We start from the raw sequence: 18425 nt of genomic DNA, 5'->3' as shown, positions 1-18425 counted from the left end.
GGGTGTTAGGATAGACAGCAGCATCCTTCTTCTATACACAGTGCCCCCATCACACCTACCCATGGCCAACAGTAGACACTGTACTATCCTCTGGGGACAAGATTACCCCAGGACTGAGAATCACTTAGACTGGAAGGCTGACTGTAATTCATAAGTAATGTTCTCTCATTCATTAGGAAAAATCACCAGCTCTTATAGTGTACATATTCAAGGCAGTTACACAATTGAAGTACTTTTGTGTGGAAAAGAAAACGTAAGATCCAGCATGCTATCCCATGGTGATGGTTTTGCATTTATCTGGTCTCTTTTCTAGCTGTCACTCAATTATGTGAGAGTTTTACCAGGTATGACAGAACTGAATAAAATAGTGTATTCACTAAATAAGCAAATAGTCAAATATATGTTATGTGTCCATTCAATAATCCACAATTCTTCCATAACCCTAAGGACTTCAAATTATATAAAATAAGTGATTTAAAAAAATCACGTGTCAATGTCAAAGCTATGAGGAAGTTAAAACTGCCAAGTTTGCAATAATCCAAACTGTAAAATGCTTCCTATAAGGAAGGAAGTGTAACACAAATTGTTGTGTGGCACATGAAGTAAATTTCAGATGTCAACATTTTTAAGGTGACAAAATTATTTTTTCAATGTGACGATGAGACCATACATGTACTAAATAAACAGAAATCATTTTCTCACTTAGCTTCTCGGAAAGCAACTAGTTAAATTTACGTTCCTTAAGCAAATTCGAGTCCCGGCTGAGAAGACTTATCGGTTCAAATAAATCAAGAGTGGCAGTCACTCCTGCTGGTTTGTAGTTAAGTCCCAGTTTCTTAGCAGAGGCCAGGTGGCCCTGAGCAGCCGCTTCCGGCGCTCGCCGCAGGCCCCGCCCCGGCCCCGCCCCCGGGCCCCCGCGCATTACCTCGGCTAGGCCCTGCGGCTCGCGGCCTCCTCCGATCAGCCAGCGCAGCATCGGGCCGGGGCGTCCGCGGCCCACGGAGCGAGGGCCGCCGCGGCGCAGGTGCTGGGGCTGCGGCCGAGTGAGCCTGGGGCGAGGCAGCGGGAAAACAGAAGTCTCGTTGGGGCGCCCGCACTGAAGGCCGCGACGGCGGAGGCGGAGGTTCCGCGTCCCCAGTGAGCACGCGCGTGGGCGCCGCGCGGTTGGCGCAAGAGCTCAGGTCGCTCGGGCGCCCCCTAGTGGGCGTGCGCTGCGGCCATGTCGCCGCAGGACCAGCGCTTGTCTAAATCCTGTGTAGCTACGGCGCCCCTTAAACACACTAGCAAGTCTCCTGGTTTCCCAACAGCCAGATGGAGAGGGTGTGCCTGCAGTAGACTTCTGCTCCTGGACGAATCTAGTGGCGTTCTTGTACACCAAGCAGCCAACATTGTGTGCCACAGAATAAGGACTGTACCAAACCCTAACGCCTCCCTTTTTACAGACCAAGAAACTGACCCGCTTAAAGATTAAGTAATGTGTCTAAAGATAAAAGCCAGCAGGTGGCCATGATGGAATTAAGACTTGCTCGGTAAACTTCAAAACCGGTTCTTACACATTGCCTGGACTGTCTTCCAAAGCAGGAAGTATAAAGCGAAGGAATCCGTTCCCTGGCTGTGCTGCTGAAACATGGAGCGACATTTCTAGCTCCAAACATTCTATGTCAGCCTCTAAATTTTCTTAATAGTTACACGACTGGTTATACAACCTGGCTTCGTATCAAAAATTACCTGGACACTTTTGAAAATGTAGACTAGGAAAAGCAATCTCTAGTTGGCACATAGAAATCAAAGTTTGAGGGGACTAATATCCAATATATATATAAAAAACCCAAGAAGGTAGACTCCAGAAAATCAAATAACCCCATTAAAAATGGGGCTCAAAGCTAAACAAAGAATTCTCATCTGAGGAATACCGAATGGCTGAGAAGCACCTGAAAAAAATGTTCAACATCCTTAATCATCAGGGAAATGCAAATCAAAACAACCCTGAGATTCCACCTCTCAACAGTCAGAATGGCTAAGATCAGGTGACAGCAGATGCTGGTGAGGATGTGGAGAAAGAGGAACACTCCTCCATTGTTGGTGGGATTGCAAGCTTGTACAACCACTCTGGAAATCAGTCTGGCAGTTCCTCAGAAAATTGGACATGGTACTATCGGAGGATCCCACAGTACCTCTCCTGGCCATATATCCAGAAGATGTTCCAACTAGTAAGAAAGATACATGCTCCACTATGTTCATAGCAGCCTTATTTATAATAGCCAGAAGCTGGAAAGAACCCAGATGCCCCTCAACAGAGGAATGGATACAAAAAATGTGGTACATTTACACAATGGAGTACTACTCAGCTATTAAAAAGAATGAATTTATGAAATTCCTAGGCAAATGGATGGATCTGGAGGGCATTATCCTGAGTGAAGTAACTCAATCACAAAAGAACTCAAATGATATGTACTCACTGATAAGTGGATCTTAGCCTAGAAACTTAGAATACCCAAGATATAAGTTACAATTTGCAAAACACATGAAACTCAAGAACAATGAAGACCAAAGTGTGGACACTTTGCCCCTTCTTAGAATTGGGAACAAAATACCCATGGAAGGAGTTACAGAGACACAGTTTGGAGCTGAGACGAAAGGATGGACCATCTAGAGACTGCCATATCCAGGGATCCATCCCAAAATCAGCCTCCAAACGCTGACACCATTTCATACACTAGCAAGATTTTGCTGAAAGGACCCAGATAGAGCTGTCTCTTGTGTGACTATGCCAGGGCCTAGCAAACACAGAAGTGGATGCTCAGGGTCAGCTATTGGATGGAGCACAGGGCCCCCAATGGAGGAGCTAGAGAAAGTAACCAAGGAGCTAAAGGGATCTGCAACCCTATAGGTTGATCAACAATATGAACTACCCAGTACCCCCCAGAGCTCCTGTCTCTAGCTGCATATGTAGCAGAAGATGGCCTAGTCGGCCATCAGTGGAAAGAGAGGCCCATTGGTCGTGCAAACTTTATCTGTCTCAGTACAGGGGAAGGCCAGGGCCAAGAAGTGGGAGTGGGTGGGTGGGGGAGTGGATGGGGGAGCATGTGGGGGACTTTTGGGATAGCATTGGAAATGTAAATGAAATAAATACCTAATTAAAAAAAAAAAGAAATCAAAGTTTGGAGTGCGTTCATTGGAGTAGCAAGACCTGAGAATTACTGTTCTAACATTGTAAATTACAAATGTATTTGTAAAAGTTCTCACGTGTGCTTGTATATGTATTTATTAGGCTCAAAGGAGGCTACCTGCAGGGATGTCCCATCCAGTGAATCAATATATAGGATATGGACATACCAAGTAAGATGCAATAAAGAATCACAAAAAGTACTGCCTTCTAGGGACAAAGCAGAAAAGGCTCAGGCAAAAATGAGACTGGGCTACGTGTTCTACTCAGGAGATACTTGATGTGTGTGCGTTCAAGTTGCCAGGACTCTGGGAGCTGATGTGACCATTCATATTCATTCTGAGTGCACTGTGCAAGAGAACACTCCCAAACTCTGTTGCTTTCTGCATCTCTGTGACCCAAAGAAACAACCTAAGGGGAGGGAAAGCCTGTTGAGCTCATGGTTTCAAAGGTGTCAGTCCATCACGGTGGGGAGGGAGGGCACAGTAGAGCACAGCAGCTTCAGCAAAGCAGGCCAGGAAGCAGCACCCAGCTGCTGCCTCTCTCCTGTTCCCCATCATCCAGCACAGGTCCCGGCCCACGGATGGTGATATACCCAGAGGGAAGGCAGATTTCGCTCCGCAGTTATTTCTCTCTAGAAACATTCTCAAAGATGTGCCTAGAAGAATACCTGTCTCTCTTATGTCGTTGTAAATCCAGTCAAGATGACAATTAGGATTGGCAATCATATACTATGTGCATCAAGGGAAGGTTGTATACCCAACAACCCAGTGCAATGAAAAGGACAGAAGAAAGTGAGCATAGCCCCCGGGGGGAAAAGAAGTCTTGCATTCAGTAAAAGGAAGTCCCAAACATCAGCGTTTCAGTTCTAGGAATACCTTCAAACGAGGCAGCATGGTTGTCTACACAGCTGAAGTATCCTGATGTTGCAGTTTCTCCAAGGGCCTGTCCACTTCCACATGAGTCAAATCTCAGGACATTCTGCCTGCCCTCGAGAACATTGAAGAGGATGAATGCTCCCTCCTTCATGGGGAAGGAACTCTATAAAAGATTTGCTCCGTGATGTCTGGGAAGTCAGAGGAGTAGGACTCACCAGGAACTCACCCCTCTACCTAGGGAACAATTATGACAGCGGAGACATTCGGAAGGCGCTATTAGGAATTCCACAGTCTGTTTAAAGCTCTTGTCTTCCAGGAGAAAAGTGGCCCCAGCAGAGGCCAGCCACTGAGGCTTCCATTGGAAGCAGCAGCAGTATCTTTCTCTATTTCCCGTTCTTCCCACTGAAGAGGCAGATATTTAGGGACTCGGATATATCAAGGCAACCATACACATGAGGGAATTTAGGGAAAGTTTACCACATATCCCCAAGGAAAGTACAGACTCAGAAAAGACCCAAGAAAGCCTTAAGCTTTTCCCTCAGGTTCGTCCCAGGAATAGAGACAAACTTCAGCAGTGATTTCCAAATGAGCTAACATAAAATTCAGATGTCCAGTTTCAACCAAAACTAAAACTCAGAAGCATGTAAAGAAACAGGAAGGTGCAGACTATTACAGGAACAAATCTGGCTGAGTAGACAGCTCTGCCAGGAAAGGGTTTGCTCTGCAAGCCTTGAGACTTTGGTGTGATTCCCAGAACTTATGTTGGGGGGGGGCAAGTGCAGTGGCATGTATTGGGATCCCCGTACCTGGGGAGCCAAAGGCAGACCAATGCCAGGGACTCCTTGATTCTGCCTATGTTGCAAGTTCCAAGTATGTAAGAGACCCTGGTAAAAACAAGCAAGCAAACAAACAAGACAACAACAACAACAACAACAAAAGTCAAGGTAGATGGAGCCTGAAGAACAATACCTGAGGTTGTATTTATACATACATGTGCACACATGTACACATCAGAAACACATACACCAGTGACACATGATAGAATGAGAGAACACTAGAATGCTCCTGTGGGGCAGACAGGTGCTTACTGTGGCACTTAGGAACACAGCTGAAAATGTTAAGAAGAAATCAAAGGAAATTCTGGAGCAGAAAAATAAATGGAAAGAAATCACCGCAAGAATTCAAGAGTGGAGTTGAGCAGACTGAACACAAACTAGTAGGAGCTAGGATTGATTAAACTGATTTGATGTGAAGAATGAAGAAAAGGAAAGAGAGTTCATAGAATGTAAGGGACCTGTAGATCAACAAGCAAACCAGCATAAGAATGCTAGAATCGCCAAAGGAAAGGAGAAAGGGGAGCAGGCAGGATATCTGAGCAATAGCGGCCTCACAAAAACAGCAATTTTGATGTTACTCAGACGTGTATAGGGCCACATTGTTGGTCTCACACTGATAAAATTAACTTGAAGCAGTGAGGGTGCATTTGGCTTTTGGTGTCAGAGTGCTCCCTGCCTGGCTGCATCACTTTGGGCCTGAGGTGAGGCTGAGTCTCACGGCAGAGACCTGGTTAAGGAGCAACTCCTCATAACTGCTGGAAAGAGGAGGAGGAAGGAAGGGGGCAGGGATGAGATCTGTCTTGTCAGGGCATGTCTCAATTCCTCCAAGTAGGCACTACCCTCCTAAAGAGTTTGTTGCTGTCCTTCATTGCCCTATCTTGAGAGGCTAGACGTTGGTTAAACTTAATCACGGAGCTAATCCTTTTCCTTTGTCAATTTATGCAGCCAACCAACACCATTTAAGAATTCTGCAAATTCTCCCAAGTTTATACGGAGGGGTCACTAAATTCCTTCTTCTCACAATAGGTAGATCAGGGTCATCAAATGCACTTGTTTGGGTAGTTTGACAAAATTCCACACCGTGGGTCACCCAAGCTTCCAGAAGAGGCTTCAGTAACTGTAGGTGCTGGCAAGTTGCTCTAGAACCACTTCTGGTACCAAAATCTGTATTAGTCAGGGTTTGCTAGAGAAACAGAACTAATAGAATATGTGTGTGTGTGTGTGTGTGTGTGTGTGTGTGTGTGTGTGTGTGTGTGTATGATTTATTAGCGTGGCTTGCAGGTTACGGTCAGACTATTCCAACAATACATCAATAGCTGTCTCCCTGTGGAAATCAGACAAAGAGCAAGTGCTTCCTTCTTCCATGTCTTTTAAGGTTTTTCTTTTCCTTTTTTTTTTTCTTTTAGGTTTTTTTTTAAAGACAGGGTTACTCAGTGTAGCCCTGGCTGTCCTGGAGCTCACTCCATAGACCAGACTGGCCTCAAACTCAGACATCCACTTTCCTCTGCCTCCTGAGTGCTGGGATTAAAGGTGTGTGCCACCACTGCCCCCTTCCATGTCTTTTATATACAGGCTGCCCCCAAAAGTTGCAACCCAGATTTAAGGTGAGTTAAAAGATCTGGCTATGGGATGGTTCTTCTCACTGAAATGATGATTCAGTCAAGAAAAATCTCTCCCAGGGGTGCCCAGTCCCTTGTTTAATTCCAGATGTGTTCAAGCTGACAACCAGGAATAGCCATCACGATGGTATTGCCAAGTCTTGTCCTAGTTACTAAGCAAAAAGAAATCAGACGTGTTCAATTGGAAAGGAGAGAGGCCATCCCTGGGCTCATATAGCATAGGCTTCAACACAGAGAAGACCCCAAAGAATCTGCAAGAACTTACACATGCAACAAAGTTGCAGAGTCCAAGATTGACACACAAAAATAGCTGCGCTGCTATAAATTAGCAACTAACAACCTTACCAGGACATCAAAGAAGCAACTCTGTTTACAACAGCACACTTGAGAATAAATAGTTAATTTAGCCCAGGATGTTAAACACTGTGCACTGAATATTACAAAACACTGCTAAATTTGATGATATTCAAATTCATACTTGCCAATTATAAGAAGTCTCAAGTAACCAAAGAAATCTTGAAAGAAAAAAGTCATAAGACTCAAACAATTCAAAAATTATCAAAGAACCTGAATAGACATGTTATGTCCTCCATGACAAGCACATGAAAAGAAACTACGCATTAGTCTTCAGAGAAACATAAATCAAAGCAGTGGAATGCCGCTCGCACATACAGGGTGACGGCACTTTAAAAACAGGCAAGTGCCAACTGCTGGAGATATGTGGAGAAACCGGGTCCTTACACATTTCTGGCAAAAATGCAAAACAGAGAAGCAAAATAAAAGTAGTTTGGCAATTCTCCAAGAAGTTAAATACACAACTGGCATAGGCTCCAGCAGTCTGCAAGCAGGCAGGAAACCGGATCAGGTACTTGTGCGCCAGTGTTAATAACAACGCCATTCACAGCAACCAAATGGTGGGACGACATGTAATATACATTTAAGTGAGTATATATTTTGCCCCCAAAAGGAGTGAAATTTTTATTTATGCTACAATGTGGACTTTGAAAATAATATGCTACCTAAAATGTGCCAGTCCTATAACAAATACTGTTTGACTCTACATGAAATAGTGGAAGCTAACTTGTGGGGACAGAAGAAAGTTTATGAAGGGCTAGGATAAGGGGAGGGGGTCCTTACTTAAGGACTACACAGTGTATGTATTAATGATTAAAAAAACTGTGTATAGATGGTTTTAATGACTACACAACACTGAATATTTAATACCATCCAACTATATGCCTGTAAGCAATTAATGCTAATATTACATATATACTTTACTACAATGTAAAATATCGGTTATCTCTAAGTGTGATTTTATTTCTGGGTTCTGGAAATAGAACCATACTTAGAGATAACTGATATTTTACAAAAGTGTGAAAGCCGTCAGAAGAAAAATGTATTTGTCTTTTCAACAAAAACTGTTAGAACAATTTGACCACCACATCCAAATAAATGAACCTTAGCATATATCTCACTTCATACCCAAACTTCAAGATGTATCGCTGACATAAATGTAAAGCCAAAGTCTACATGACTTCTGAAATAAAGCAAGGTGGCACACTTTTGTGACTTGGGGCTACATGGAGATTTCGTAAATCTACCTAAAATGACCTCAACAGGGGGCTGGAGATGGCTCAGCAGTTAAGAGCACTGGCTGCTCTTCCAGAGGTCCTGAGTTCAATTCCCAGCAACTACATGGTGGCTCACCACCGTCTGTAATGGGATCTGATGCCCTCTTCTGGTGTGTCTGAAGACATGACAGTGTATTCATATACTTTAATTAAATAAAAATTTTTTAAAAAGTATAATCTCAACAGAACAATTCATAAAAGGAAAAAAGATAAATTGTGCATCCAAAAAATTAGCATATCTCTTCTTTCAAAGACAGTGCTAGAATAAAATAATAAGCCAAAGAGCATAGAAAATAACTGCAAGTCATTTGACTGATAGCCTACTTGAAGCTAGAATACATTTTAAACAAACTTAGTAAAGATCCATATATAGGGTGAGATGGACTGAATGCATATTATCCTTTTCTTTCCAGGTTAACTAAAAAACATTACAGAATTTATGTCTGATGGTGTTACTCCCTAAGGACGCCGATCAAGGTGAACTGGGGACCACGGGAGTTCACAACAGTATCAAAGTCAGCTCTCTGTCCTCCTCTGGTAAGTTCCCAGCCGGAATGGAGTACAGATTCAAACCTTGAAGCAAGCAAAGGGGTGCAGACACAGCTAGATGTAGGAACTGCTTCATCTGGCTGGTGGCTCTGAAAAAGGAATCCATAAAGCTCAGAGAGAATTGTGGGATCTTCTAGGGACCCCAACCCACCCACCCCCACCCCCACCCCCACTACCTTGCCTTTCCTCCCACTCTCCCACGCCCTGGCTTTTAAGACACCCACAGCAATGGTAACAGCAGTGACAATAGCTGAAAACAGGAGAACTCAGACTCCAAAACTCTAAGAAATAAAAAATTCGCTCTGTTTGATGGCTCACATACTGAGACAAAGAATGGATCCAAAGCCTGCCTGCTGGCTTCCTACCTCCCTATCAGCTGGCAATGGAAAGCTGTAGAACTGGGTGGTTTCTGGTCAGAACAGAAAAGAATGATCTATAAAATACCAGAAAGCCCCAGAGAGCCCTGGGAAGAGGGATGCAGGAAAGAGCCTTCCATGACTTCTGTGAACTCACTCTACTGCCTCACCTATGTATGCACGCATCTTACCTTAATGTGTACACTAAAAACATCGAGAACAGGGCTAACAGAATTCTGCCCTCATCCAAAACTGGTTATTGAAGAGGGCAGCACAGTTAGCAACACAGACTTTAAAACTGAACTGCCTCCGGCACCACAGTTAGGATGTGTGCCTAAGTCTAGCCAGGCTAATTGTTGTTAAAATAGAAGTGCCAGCATTCCCGCAGGACTAACTAAAACTAGCATCCATACTCTTAATTTCTGGGAGTATAAATCAAAATTACATGTTATATGAAGATAAAGATTTCAACTCGTGGGAAAACACAATCAATATGTTTTGCCGATGACAAAAGCAGAAAGCAACTGGACTTGTAAGACTTTAAGATAGTTATAATAGAAATTAGGAACTGGGGCCAGATAGATGGCTCAGTGATTAAGAGCACTAGCTTGTCTTCCAGGGAACCCTGGGTTCAATTCCCAGCATTCTACATGGCAGTTCACAACCATCTTTAGCTCTAGTCGCAGGGTCTCCACCACCCTCTCTGGCTTCTGTGGACATCACATGAACATGGTGTACAGACAGACACACATTCAGGCAAGGGCTCATACACATAAAAGAAAAGAAATAAAATCACACAAAGAATGAAGAATTTGCTAATTAAAACCACTCTGGAAATTCCACCCCACTCCATCCCCACCAGAATAATCCTGATCAGGAAAACATACTGGAGAGGCTGTGGGAGGAAATGAGCCCCCCTCACCCCCCCCTCACTGCTGATATGAGTATAAACTAGTGCAATCACTTTGGAAGGCAGTACAGAGGCTGCTCAGAAATACAAAACACAGAACTACAGTATGCCTCAGCAATACCGCTCCTGGCCAGAAAGCCAGAAGGCTCTCTGTCAACTACTGAGATGCTTGCACACGCACAATGAGAGCTGTGCTGTTCACACGCTTAAGGAAAAGGGACCAGCCCAAGCTGTCTATGAACAGAAAATTGGATAATAAAAATGTGGCCCATATACACAGTGGGATTTTACACAACTCTCAAGGAAAATGAAGCTATAAAATGCTTAACAACATGAATGGAGCTGGAACATTACATTCAGAGAGGCAACCTAATCACAGAGTCAAACATCCTCTTTCTTAAATGTCTGTATGTGTGTGAAGTAGGGTTGTAAGGATGGGCATATATATGTCACCAGATTGGAGAGCATGGTGGGGGGTGGGTAATGAGGTGTTGAGAGAGATGAGGGAGGACACAGGCCCGCTGTGACAGCAAAGTGGGAAGGGAGCTGCTAGGTGCTCTTGGATGGGCTCAAGGGCACAATGGAACTGATAGAAAAATCAGTGGACCCCAGAGCTGGCCTATTTATTTATAAAGATCATCAAAATTAATAAGCTTTCTAGCAAAAACAAAAACAAAACAACTCACAGAAATTAGTAGTCTAAGGAATGAGAGGAAATGTTACTGCAGAGCCGGCAGGCATGGGAAGAGCAGGAAGTAGGGACAGAGCAGAACCCACCAGTAAGTGACAGCATCTTAGGTGTCTCAGCCACCAGGGCAGACAGGCACAAACAGGAACCACAGTCGTCTCAACCATTTACAAAATTGGGCTTATAAATTAATCATGTCAAGAATTTCAGGCCGTGGTAATAAATTGCTGAAACCACCAACAGGAGTTCTCATAGGCAAAATACTTGCAAAATGTAAAACAGAGAAACAAGAACACCGTATTAAGAACCAAAAGGAATTAGTCCCTGTTCTCCAAAAACTTAGTAAACGTAAAGACGACGGTGAGTAGACGGCTGCATTTTAGAAAGAAAGGTGAACAGCAGCAGATGGGCACCTATGAACCAGAACGAGCTCATGGACCGAATGCATTCTAACGGGAACCAGTCGCTGCTGAGGCACAGCGCAGGGGAAGCTGCACTGCATCTCGTGAAGTTGTCCTCCATGTGTCTGAGAATACACACATACGCTTACTCTTAAAGCACTACTTATTCTCGGCGTTATTCTGTGGGCTTTGAAGTCATTGTTTTGAGAACTTTGAGAACTTAGAACCAGTCGCAGTTCCAGCCCAGTGGCACCGGTACAGGTGCCGCACCGTCCTGGGTGCCACACAGTCACAGGTGCTGACGACTAACCTTCACATCCGAAAGTGATAAGGCATTTCATGAGGTCGCGGTTTACCACAATTAAAGTAGAAAAACGAACCATTGAAGTGTGAGAAGGTTTTATAAGTTAGTTTGCATTCTATGGACATAAAATTACGTACGTGTTTAATAACAGGCTGTATAGCAATCGCTCCCTTTTTACCCTCCAGCCCAGAGCTGCTGAGGCACAGCACAGGGAGGCTGCGCTGCATCTCGTGAAGTTGCCCTCCATATGTCTGAGAATACACACATATGCTTACTCTTAAAGCATTACTTATTCTTGATGTTATTTTGTGGGCTTTGAAGTCATTGTTTTGAGAACTTTAGCTTCTTGCCTTAGGTGAGAACCAGTATTAAAGCTCTTTCCGGGCAAGCCTTCAGATGGGCAAGCCTTCAGATGGGCAAGCCTTCAGATGGGCAAGCCTTCAGATGGGCAAGCCTTCAGATGGGCAAACCTTCAGATGGGCAAGCTTTCACATGACACTGCCGTCTCCTCACCCTCCTACCTACATACGACATTATGCTCCCAACGCTCTCTATACGGGGATCACCATGCCTTTACTAATCAATACTATGTTTAATAGTCTGAGGCTATGGCATCAGGTGTAAATGTCATTCAATATTGAATAAAACAGAATATAACTGTTCCTTGACTCATGATGGGTTTAGATCCCAATAAGCCTATCATATGTATGTTGAAAATATTTTAAGCCAAAAAACATAATATACTTAATCTACCTTACATCACAGATTAGACAAAACCAGCCTGCCTTAATGATGCTCAGAGCACTTGCATTAATCTCCAGTCTGGCGAAATCGTCTAACAAAAAATGCCAACGGAATATATTTCTAAGTGTTCGCTGTTGCATGTAATGCACTGACTATTATCCTGAAAGTGAAAGTGGAATAGGGTACAAGTATCCTGTGCCCCATTATGAAATACAAAATCATGACGTGAATCTCAGTGAGTCTAGGACAACGCGGCAGGCTTGTGTCCTCTCGGTAGGTGTCTCCTGTTTCTGCACTTGGAATTTAACTTTTTTAGATGTGGAGCTTAGTGGTTTTCACCAAATTAGTCATTTTCAACCATTGTTTCACAAAGTGTTATTTCTGCTCCTACCTGATGTCCTGTACTCTTTCTTCACACAATGGTGTGCATAAAGGCATCCCATGGTCCTCTGGGGGTTCTTCGGCTTGCTCAGTCTTCACCAGTCAAGTCTCAAATTGTCTCTGCTTTTTGTTGGTTCAAGTCCACTGCTGTGCCTCCCGCAAAGTTTCCACTTTGCTTATTTTATTTCCATTTCACTTTCAACTTCAAAGTTTCTGTATTGCTATTTTTTTTAACGTTATGGGCATCCTTTAAAACATTGGCGCTCACTGCTGGCTAAGACATCCTTGCCAGTGTCTTACTTGTGTAAGCATGGTTTTCTTCAGTTGTTTGAGCACTGTTACAAAGCCTGCCTATGTGAATATGATCACGTGGAAATATGCTCATTCTAGGTGTGCATGGACAGTCTTATCTCAGTGGCAAATTTTCCTTCTTCCTCTTTGTTCAAGGCTAGGTTACACTTGCCTGATTTGTCCTTGTTTTTCTTTGTGCTGTGCTTCTTGTTTGGTTGGTTGGTTGGTTGGTGCATTTCTAGTTTTCTTGTATATGATACTGGCTACTCTGTTTCTTTCTCTGCTTTTCTTTAAGCTGTCTCCACTCCTGTTAGTCTCCACGTGTTACTGGTGATTGCTTTTTAGGATGCCCTGAAACATAAATGCTGCTAGAATCTGATACAACCAAATTAGGAATTATCCTTGAGGGCAATATTTGAAGTTTGTCCTCGGAAGTCTTCCTCTGTAGCTGTGTATTTTCCTGGTTGTCTGGGAAACAAGACGGCCTATGATTTAGCTTGTTACTTTCAACATAATTTTCCATTCAATCAAACCTACAATATAATTTTTAAAGGGTTTCTCTTTCTTTCTCTTGCAGATACCCCTCATTCTTCTGACCCAGTCTGGATCTGCATTTCTGTAGACTTGTTAAACATCTATCACCCTAGTACTTCCATTGACATACATAGGAATTTCTGAGAATTCCTTTTCTCTCAGGGGTCCCAAACATTGTACTTCTAAGTTATTACCAGAGAAAAAGAAGACTTAAGTCCACAGAGAAATAAAACATAGGTATGGATATTAAGAGCAGCACTACCGGAGGATCCAGCAATACCTCTCCTGGGCATATATCCAGAAGATGCCCCAACTGGTAAGAAAGACACATGCTCCACTATCTTCATAGCAGCCTTATTTATAATGGCCAGAAGCTGGAAAGAACCCAGATGCCCCTCAACAGAGGAATGGATACAGAAAATGTGGTACATCTACACAATAGATTAGAAAGCATTTCTAAGAGGGAAACTCATAGCTCTGAGTGCCTCCAAAAAGAAACTAGAGAGAGCACACACTAGCAGCTTGACAACACACCTAAAAGCTCTAGAAAAAAAAGGAAGCAAATTCACCCAAGAGGAGTACGGCAGGAAATAATCAAACTCAGGGGCGAAATCAACCTAGTTGAAACAAGAAGAACTATTCAAATAATTAGCCAAAGGAGGAGCTGGTTCTTTGAGAAAATCAACAAGATAGATAAACCCTTAGCCAGACTCACTAGAGGGCACAGGGACAGCATCCTAATTAACAAAATCAGAAATGAAAAGGGAGACATAACAACAGATCCTGAAGAAATCCAAAACACCATCAGATCCTTCTACAAAAGGCTATACTCAAAAGAACTGGAAAACCTGAATGAAATGGACAAATTTCTAGACAGATAACAGGTACCAAAGTTAAATCAGTATCAAGTTAATGATCTAAACAGTCCCATATCCCCTAAAGAAATAGAAGCAGTCTTAATAGTCTCCCAACCAAAAAAAGCCCAGGACCAGATGGGTTTAGTCCAGAGTTCTATCAGACCTTCAAAGAAGATCTAATTCCAGTTCTGCACAAACTATTCCACAAAATAGAAGCAGAAGGAAGGCACAATTACTCTGATACCTAAACCACAGAAAGATCCAACAAAGATAGAGAACTTCAGACCAATTTCTCTTATGAATATCGATGCAAAAATCCTCAATAAAATTCTCACTAACCGAATCCAAGAACACATTAAAACAATCTTCCATCCTGACCAAGTAGGTTTTATTCCAGGGATGCAGGGATGGATTAATATACGGAAATCCATCAACGTAATCCATTATATAAACAAACTCAAAGACAAAAACCACTTGATCATCTCGTTAGACGCAGAGAAAGCATTTGACAAAATACAACACCCATTCATGATAAAAGTCTTGGAAAGATTAGGAATTCAAGGCCCATACCTAAACATGATAAAAGCAATCTACAGCAAGCCAACATCAAAGTAAATGGTGAGAAGCTGGAAGCAATCCCACTAAAATCAGGGACTAGACAAGGCAGCCCACTTTCTCCCTACCTATTCAACATTGTACTTGAAGTCCTAGCCAGAGCAATTCGACAACAAAAGGAGATCAAGGGGATACAAATTGGAAAGGAAGAAGTCAAAATACCACTCTTTGCAGATGATATGATAGTATATATAAATGACCCTAAAAATTCTACCAGAGAACTCCTAAACCTGATAAACAGCTTCAGTGAAATGGCTGGATATAAAATTAACTCAAACAAGTCAATGGCCTTTCTCTACACAAAGAATAAACAGGCTGAGAAAGAAATTAGGGATACAACACCCTTCTCAATAGTCACAAATAATATAAAATACCTTGGTGTGACTCTAAGGAAGTGAAAGATCTGTATGAAATGAACTTCAAGTTTCTGAAGAAAGAAATTAAAGAAGATCTCAAAAGATGGAAAGATCTCCCATGCTCATGGATTGGCAGGATCAATATAGTAAAAATGGCTATCTTGCCAAAAGCAATCTACAGATTCATTGCAAACCCCATCAAAATTCCAACTCAATTCTTCAACGAATTAGAAACAGCAATCTGCAAATTCATATGGAATAACAAAAAAACCTAGGATAGCAAAAACTCTTCTCAAGGATAAAAGAACCTCTGGTGGAATCACCATGCCTGACCTAAAGCTGTACTACAGAGCAATTCTGATTAAAAAACTGCATGGTACTGGTACAGCAATCTACAGATTCAATGACAGACAAGTAGACCAGTGGAATAGAATTGAAGACCCAGAAATGAACCCACACACCTATGGTCACTTGATCTTTGACAAGGGAGCTAAAACCATCCATTGGAAAAAAGACAGCATTTTCAACAAATGGTGCTAGCACAACTGACGGTTAACATGTAGAAGAATGCGAATTGATCCATTCCTATCTCCTTGTACTAAGGTCAAATCTAGGTGGATCAAGGAACTCCACATAAAACCAGAGACAGTGAAACTTATAGAGGAGAAAGTGGGGAAAAGCCTTGAAGATATGGGCACAGGGGGGAAATTCCTGAATAGAACAGCAATGGCTTGTAAGATGGAGAATTGACAAATGGGACCTCATAAAATTGCAAAGCTTCTGTAAGGCAAAGGACACCGTCAATAAGACAAAAAGGCCACCATCAGACTGGGAAAGGATCTTTACCTATCCTAAATCAGATAGGGGACTAACATCTAATATATATAAAGAACTGAAGAAGGTGGACTCCAGAAAATCAGATAACCCCATTAAAAATGGGGCTCAGAGCTATACAAAGAATTCTCACCTGAGGAATACCGAATGGCTGAGAAGCACCTGAAAAATTTTTCAACATCCTTAATCATCAGGGAAATGAAAATCAAACCAGCCCTGAGATTCCATCTTACACCAGTCAGAATGGCTAAGATCAAAAATTCAGGTGACAGCAGATGCTGGCGAGGATGTGGAAAAAGAGGAACACTCTTCCATTGCTGGTGGGATTGCAAGCTTGTACAACCACTCTGGAAATCAGTCTGGCGATTCCTCAGAAAATTGGACATGGCACTACCGGAGGATCCTGCAATACCTCTCCTGGGCATATATCCAGAAGATATCCCAACTGGTAAGAAAGACACATGCTCCACTATGTTCATAGCAGTCTTATTTATAATAGCCAGAAGCTGGAAAGAACCCAGATGCCCCTCAACAGAGGAATGGATACAGAAAATGTGGTACTTTTACACAACGGAGTACTACTCAGCTATTAAAAAGAATGAATTTATGAAATTTCTAGGCAAATGAATGGACCTGGAGGGCATCATCCTGAGTGAGGTAACCCAATCACAAAAGAACTCACACAATTTGTACTCACTGATAAATGGATATTAGCCCAGAAACTTAGTATACCCAAGATACAAGATACAAAGCACATGAAACTCAAGAAGAACCAAGACCAAAGTGTGGACACTTTGCCCCTTCTTAGAATTGGGAACAAAACACCCATGGAAGGAGTTACAGAGACAAAGTTTGGAGCTGAGACAAAAGGATGGACCATCTAGAGACTACCATATCCGGGGATCCATCCCATAATCAGCTTCCAAACGCTGACACCATTGCATATACTAGCAAGATTTTGCTGAAAGGACCCAGATATAGCTGTCTCTTGTGAGACTATACCAGGGCCTAGCAAACACAGAGGTGGATGCTCACAGTCAGCTATTGGATGGATCACAGGGCCCCCAATGGAGGAGCTAGAGAAAGTATCCTAGGAGCTAAAGGGATCTGCAACCCTATAGGTGGAACAACAATATGAATTAACCAGTACCCCCCCCCCCCGGAGCTCATGTCTCTAGCTGCATATGTATCAGAAGATGGCCTAGCTGGCCATCAGTGGAAAGAGAGGCCCATTGGTCATGCAAACTTTATATGCCTCAGTACAGGGGAATGCCAGGGCCAAGAAGTGGGAGTGGGTGGGTAGGGGAGTAGGGGGGAGGGTATGGGGGACTTTTGGGATAGCATTGGAAATGTAAATGAGGAAAATACCTAATTAAAAAAAATTTAAAAATATATCATGCTCTAACTCTAACCAAGCAAGTGAAAGAAAGAGCTCTATGACAATAACTTCAAGTCTCTGAAGAAATAAATTGAAGATATCAGAAGCAAGAAAGATCTCCCCATGTTCATTGATCAGTAGGATCAACATAGTGAAAATAGCCATTTTACCAAATGTAATCTACAGATTCAATGCAATTCCAAAAAAAAAAATCCAACACAATTTTTTGTAGATCCGTATTTATCATTCTGCACAAAACTTAAGTCCAAGTGGATCAAAGACCTCAACATAAAACTGGATTCACTAAGTCTAATAGAAGAAAAAGTGGGGAATAGCCTTGAACTCATTGGTACAGGAGACAACTTCCTGAACAGAACACCAATGGCTCAGGGTCTACGATCAACAACTGATAAATGGGAGCTCTTGAAACTGAAAAACTTCTGTAAGGCAAAGAACACCATCAAAATGAATTTTAAAGGCATCAACTACAGAATGCAAATTTTTACTGTGCAAATGGTACAGGCTAACTGCTGACTGCACAAAGAGTCTTTCTTTTTCTTAGAAATGTTCAGACCTTCAGTGAAAACCACTTAACACTGAATGCAAAGGGACTCCTCAAACAGGTTGGGGGACGGGCCACATTGTAACTGCTTCTCAACTGTGATCTTCCTCAGGTGGCCCTGCTAACATGACTCTATATACTTTGAAGGTTAAACAGGTAGAAAAAGGAAATGAGACCTTTTTACTACGTAAGTGTATATAACAATTCTTTGTTCAGTTAGTTTTTATTTGGCTTGGCTTTTTCCCTTGTTTCTCATAAATTACCATAAAATTTTAGAGTTCTGTGTTACACACTGTCTCTCCTATGTCATACACTCTCCTATATCACACACTCTATCTGCCCTATATTATACACACTCCTATATTACAATACTCTATCTCTCCCATGTTATACCACTCTTCTATATTATACATCCTATCTGTCCTATGTTATACATTCTCCTATATTACAATACTCCAATGTTACACATACTATCTGTCTTTTTTTTTTTTTTTTTTTTTTTGGTTTTTGATACAGGGTTTGTCTTTGCAGCCCT

At 42.4% G+C, this 18425-nt stretch overlaps 1 protein-coding gene across 2 annotated transcripts in view; it reads right to left on the bottom strand.

The window, feature by feature from the left end:
- The window catches only part of Wdr41 (WD repeat domain 41), a 46988-nt gene extending 45802 nt beyond the window's left edge, over nucleotides 1-1186 (bottom strand). Inside the window, exon 1 of one of the 2 annotated variants that reach the window (XM_017315491.2) lies at nucleotides 926-1186. In XM_017315491.2, coding sequence (XP_017170980.1) covers nucleotides 926-976 — 51 coding nt within the window. In that variant the 5' untranslated portion in view covers nucleotides 977-1186. The remainder of the gene's footprint in view (nucleotides 1-925) is intronic. The other variant, NM_172590.3, reaches the window with a different exon arrangement.

The sequence above is a fragment of the Mus musculus genome, chromosome 13 (assembly GCF_000001635.26).
Source record: "Mus musculus strain C57BL/6J chromosome 13, GRCm38.p6 C57BL/6J".
NCBI lineage: Eukaryota > Metazoa > Chordata > Mammalia > Rodentia > Muridae > Mus > Mus musculus.
The sequence above is the reverse complement of the archived record's forward strand: the minus strand, read 5'-3'. Positions and strand labels throughout refer to the sequence as shown.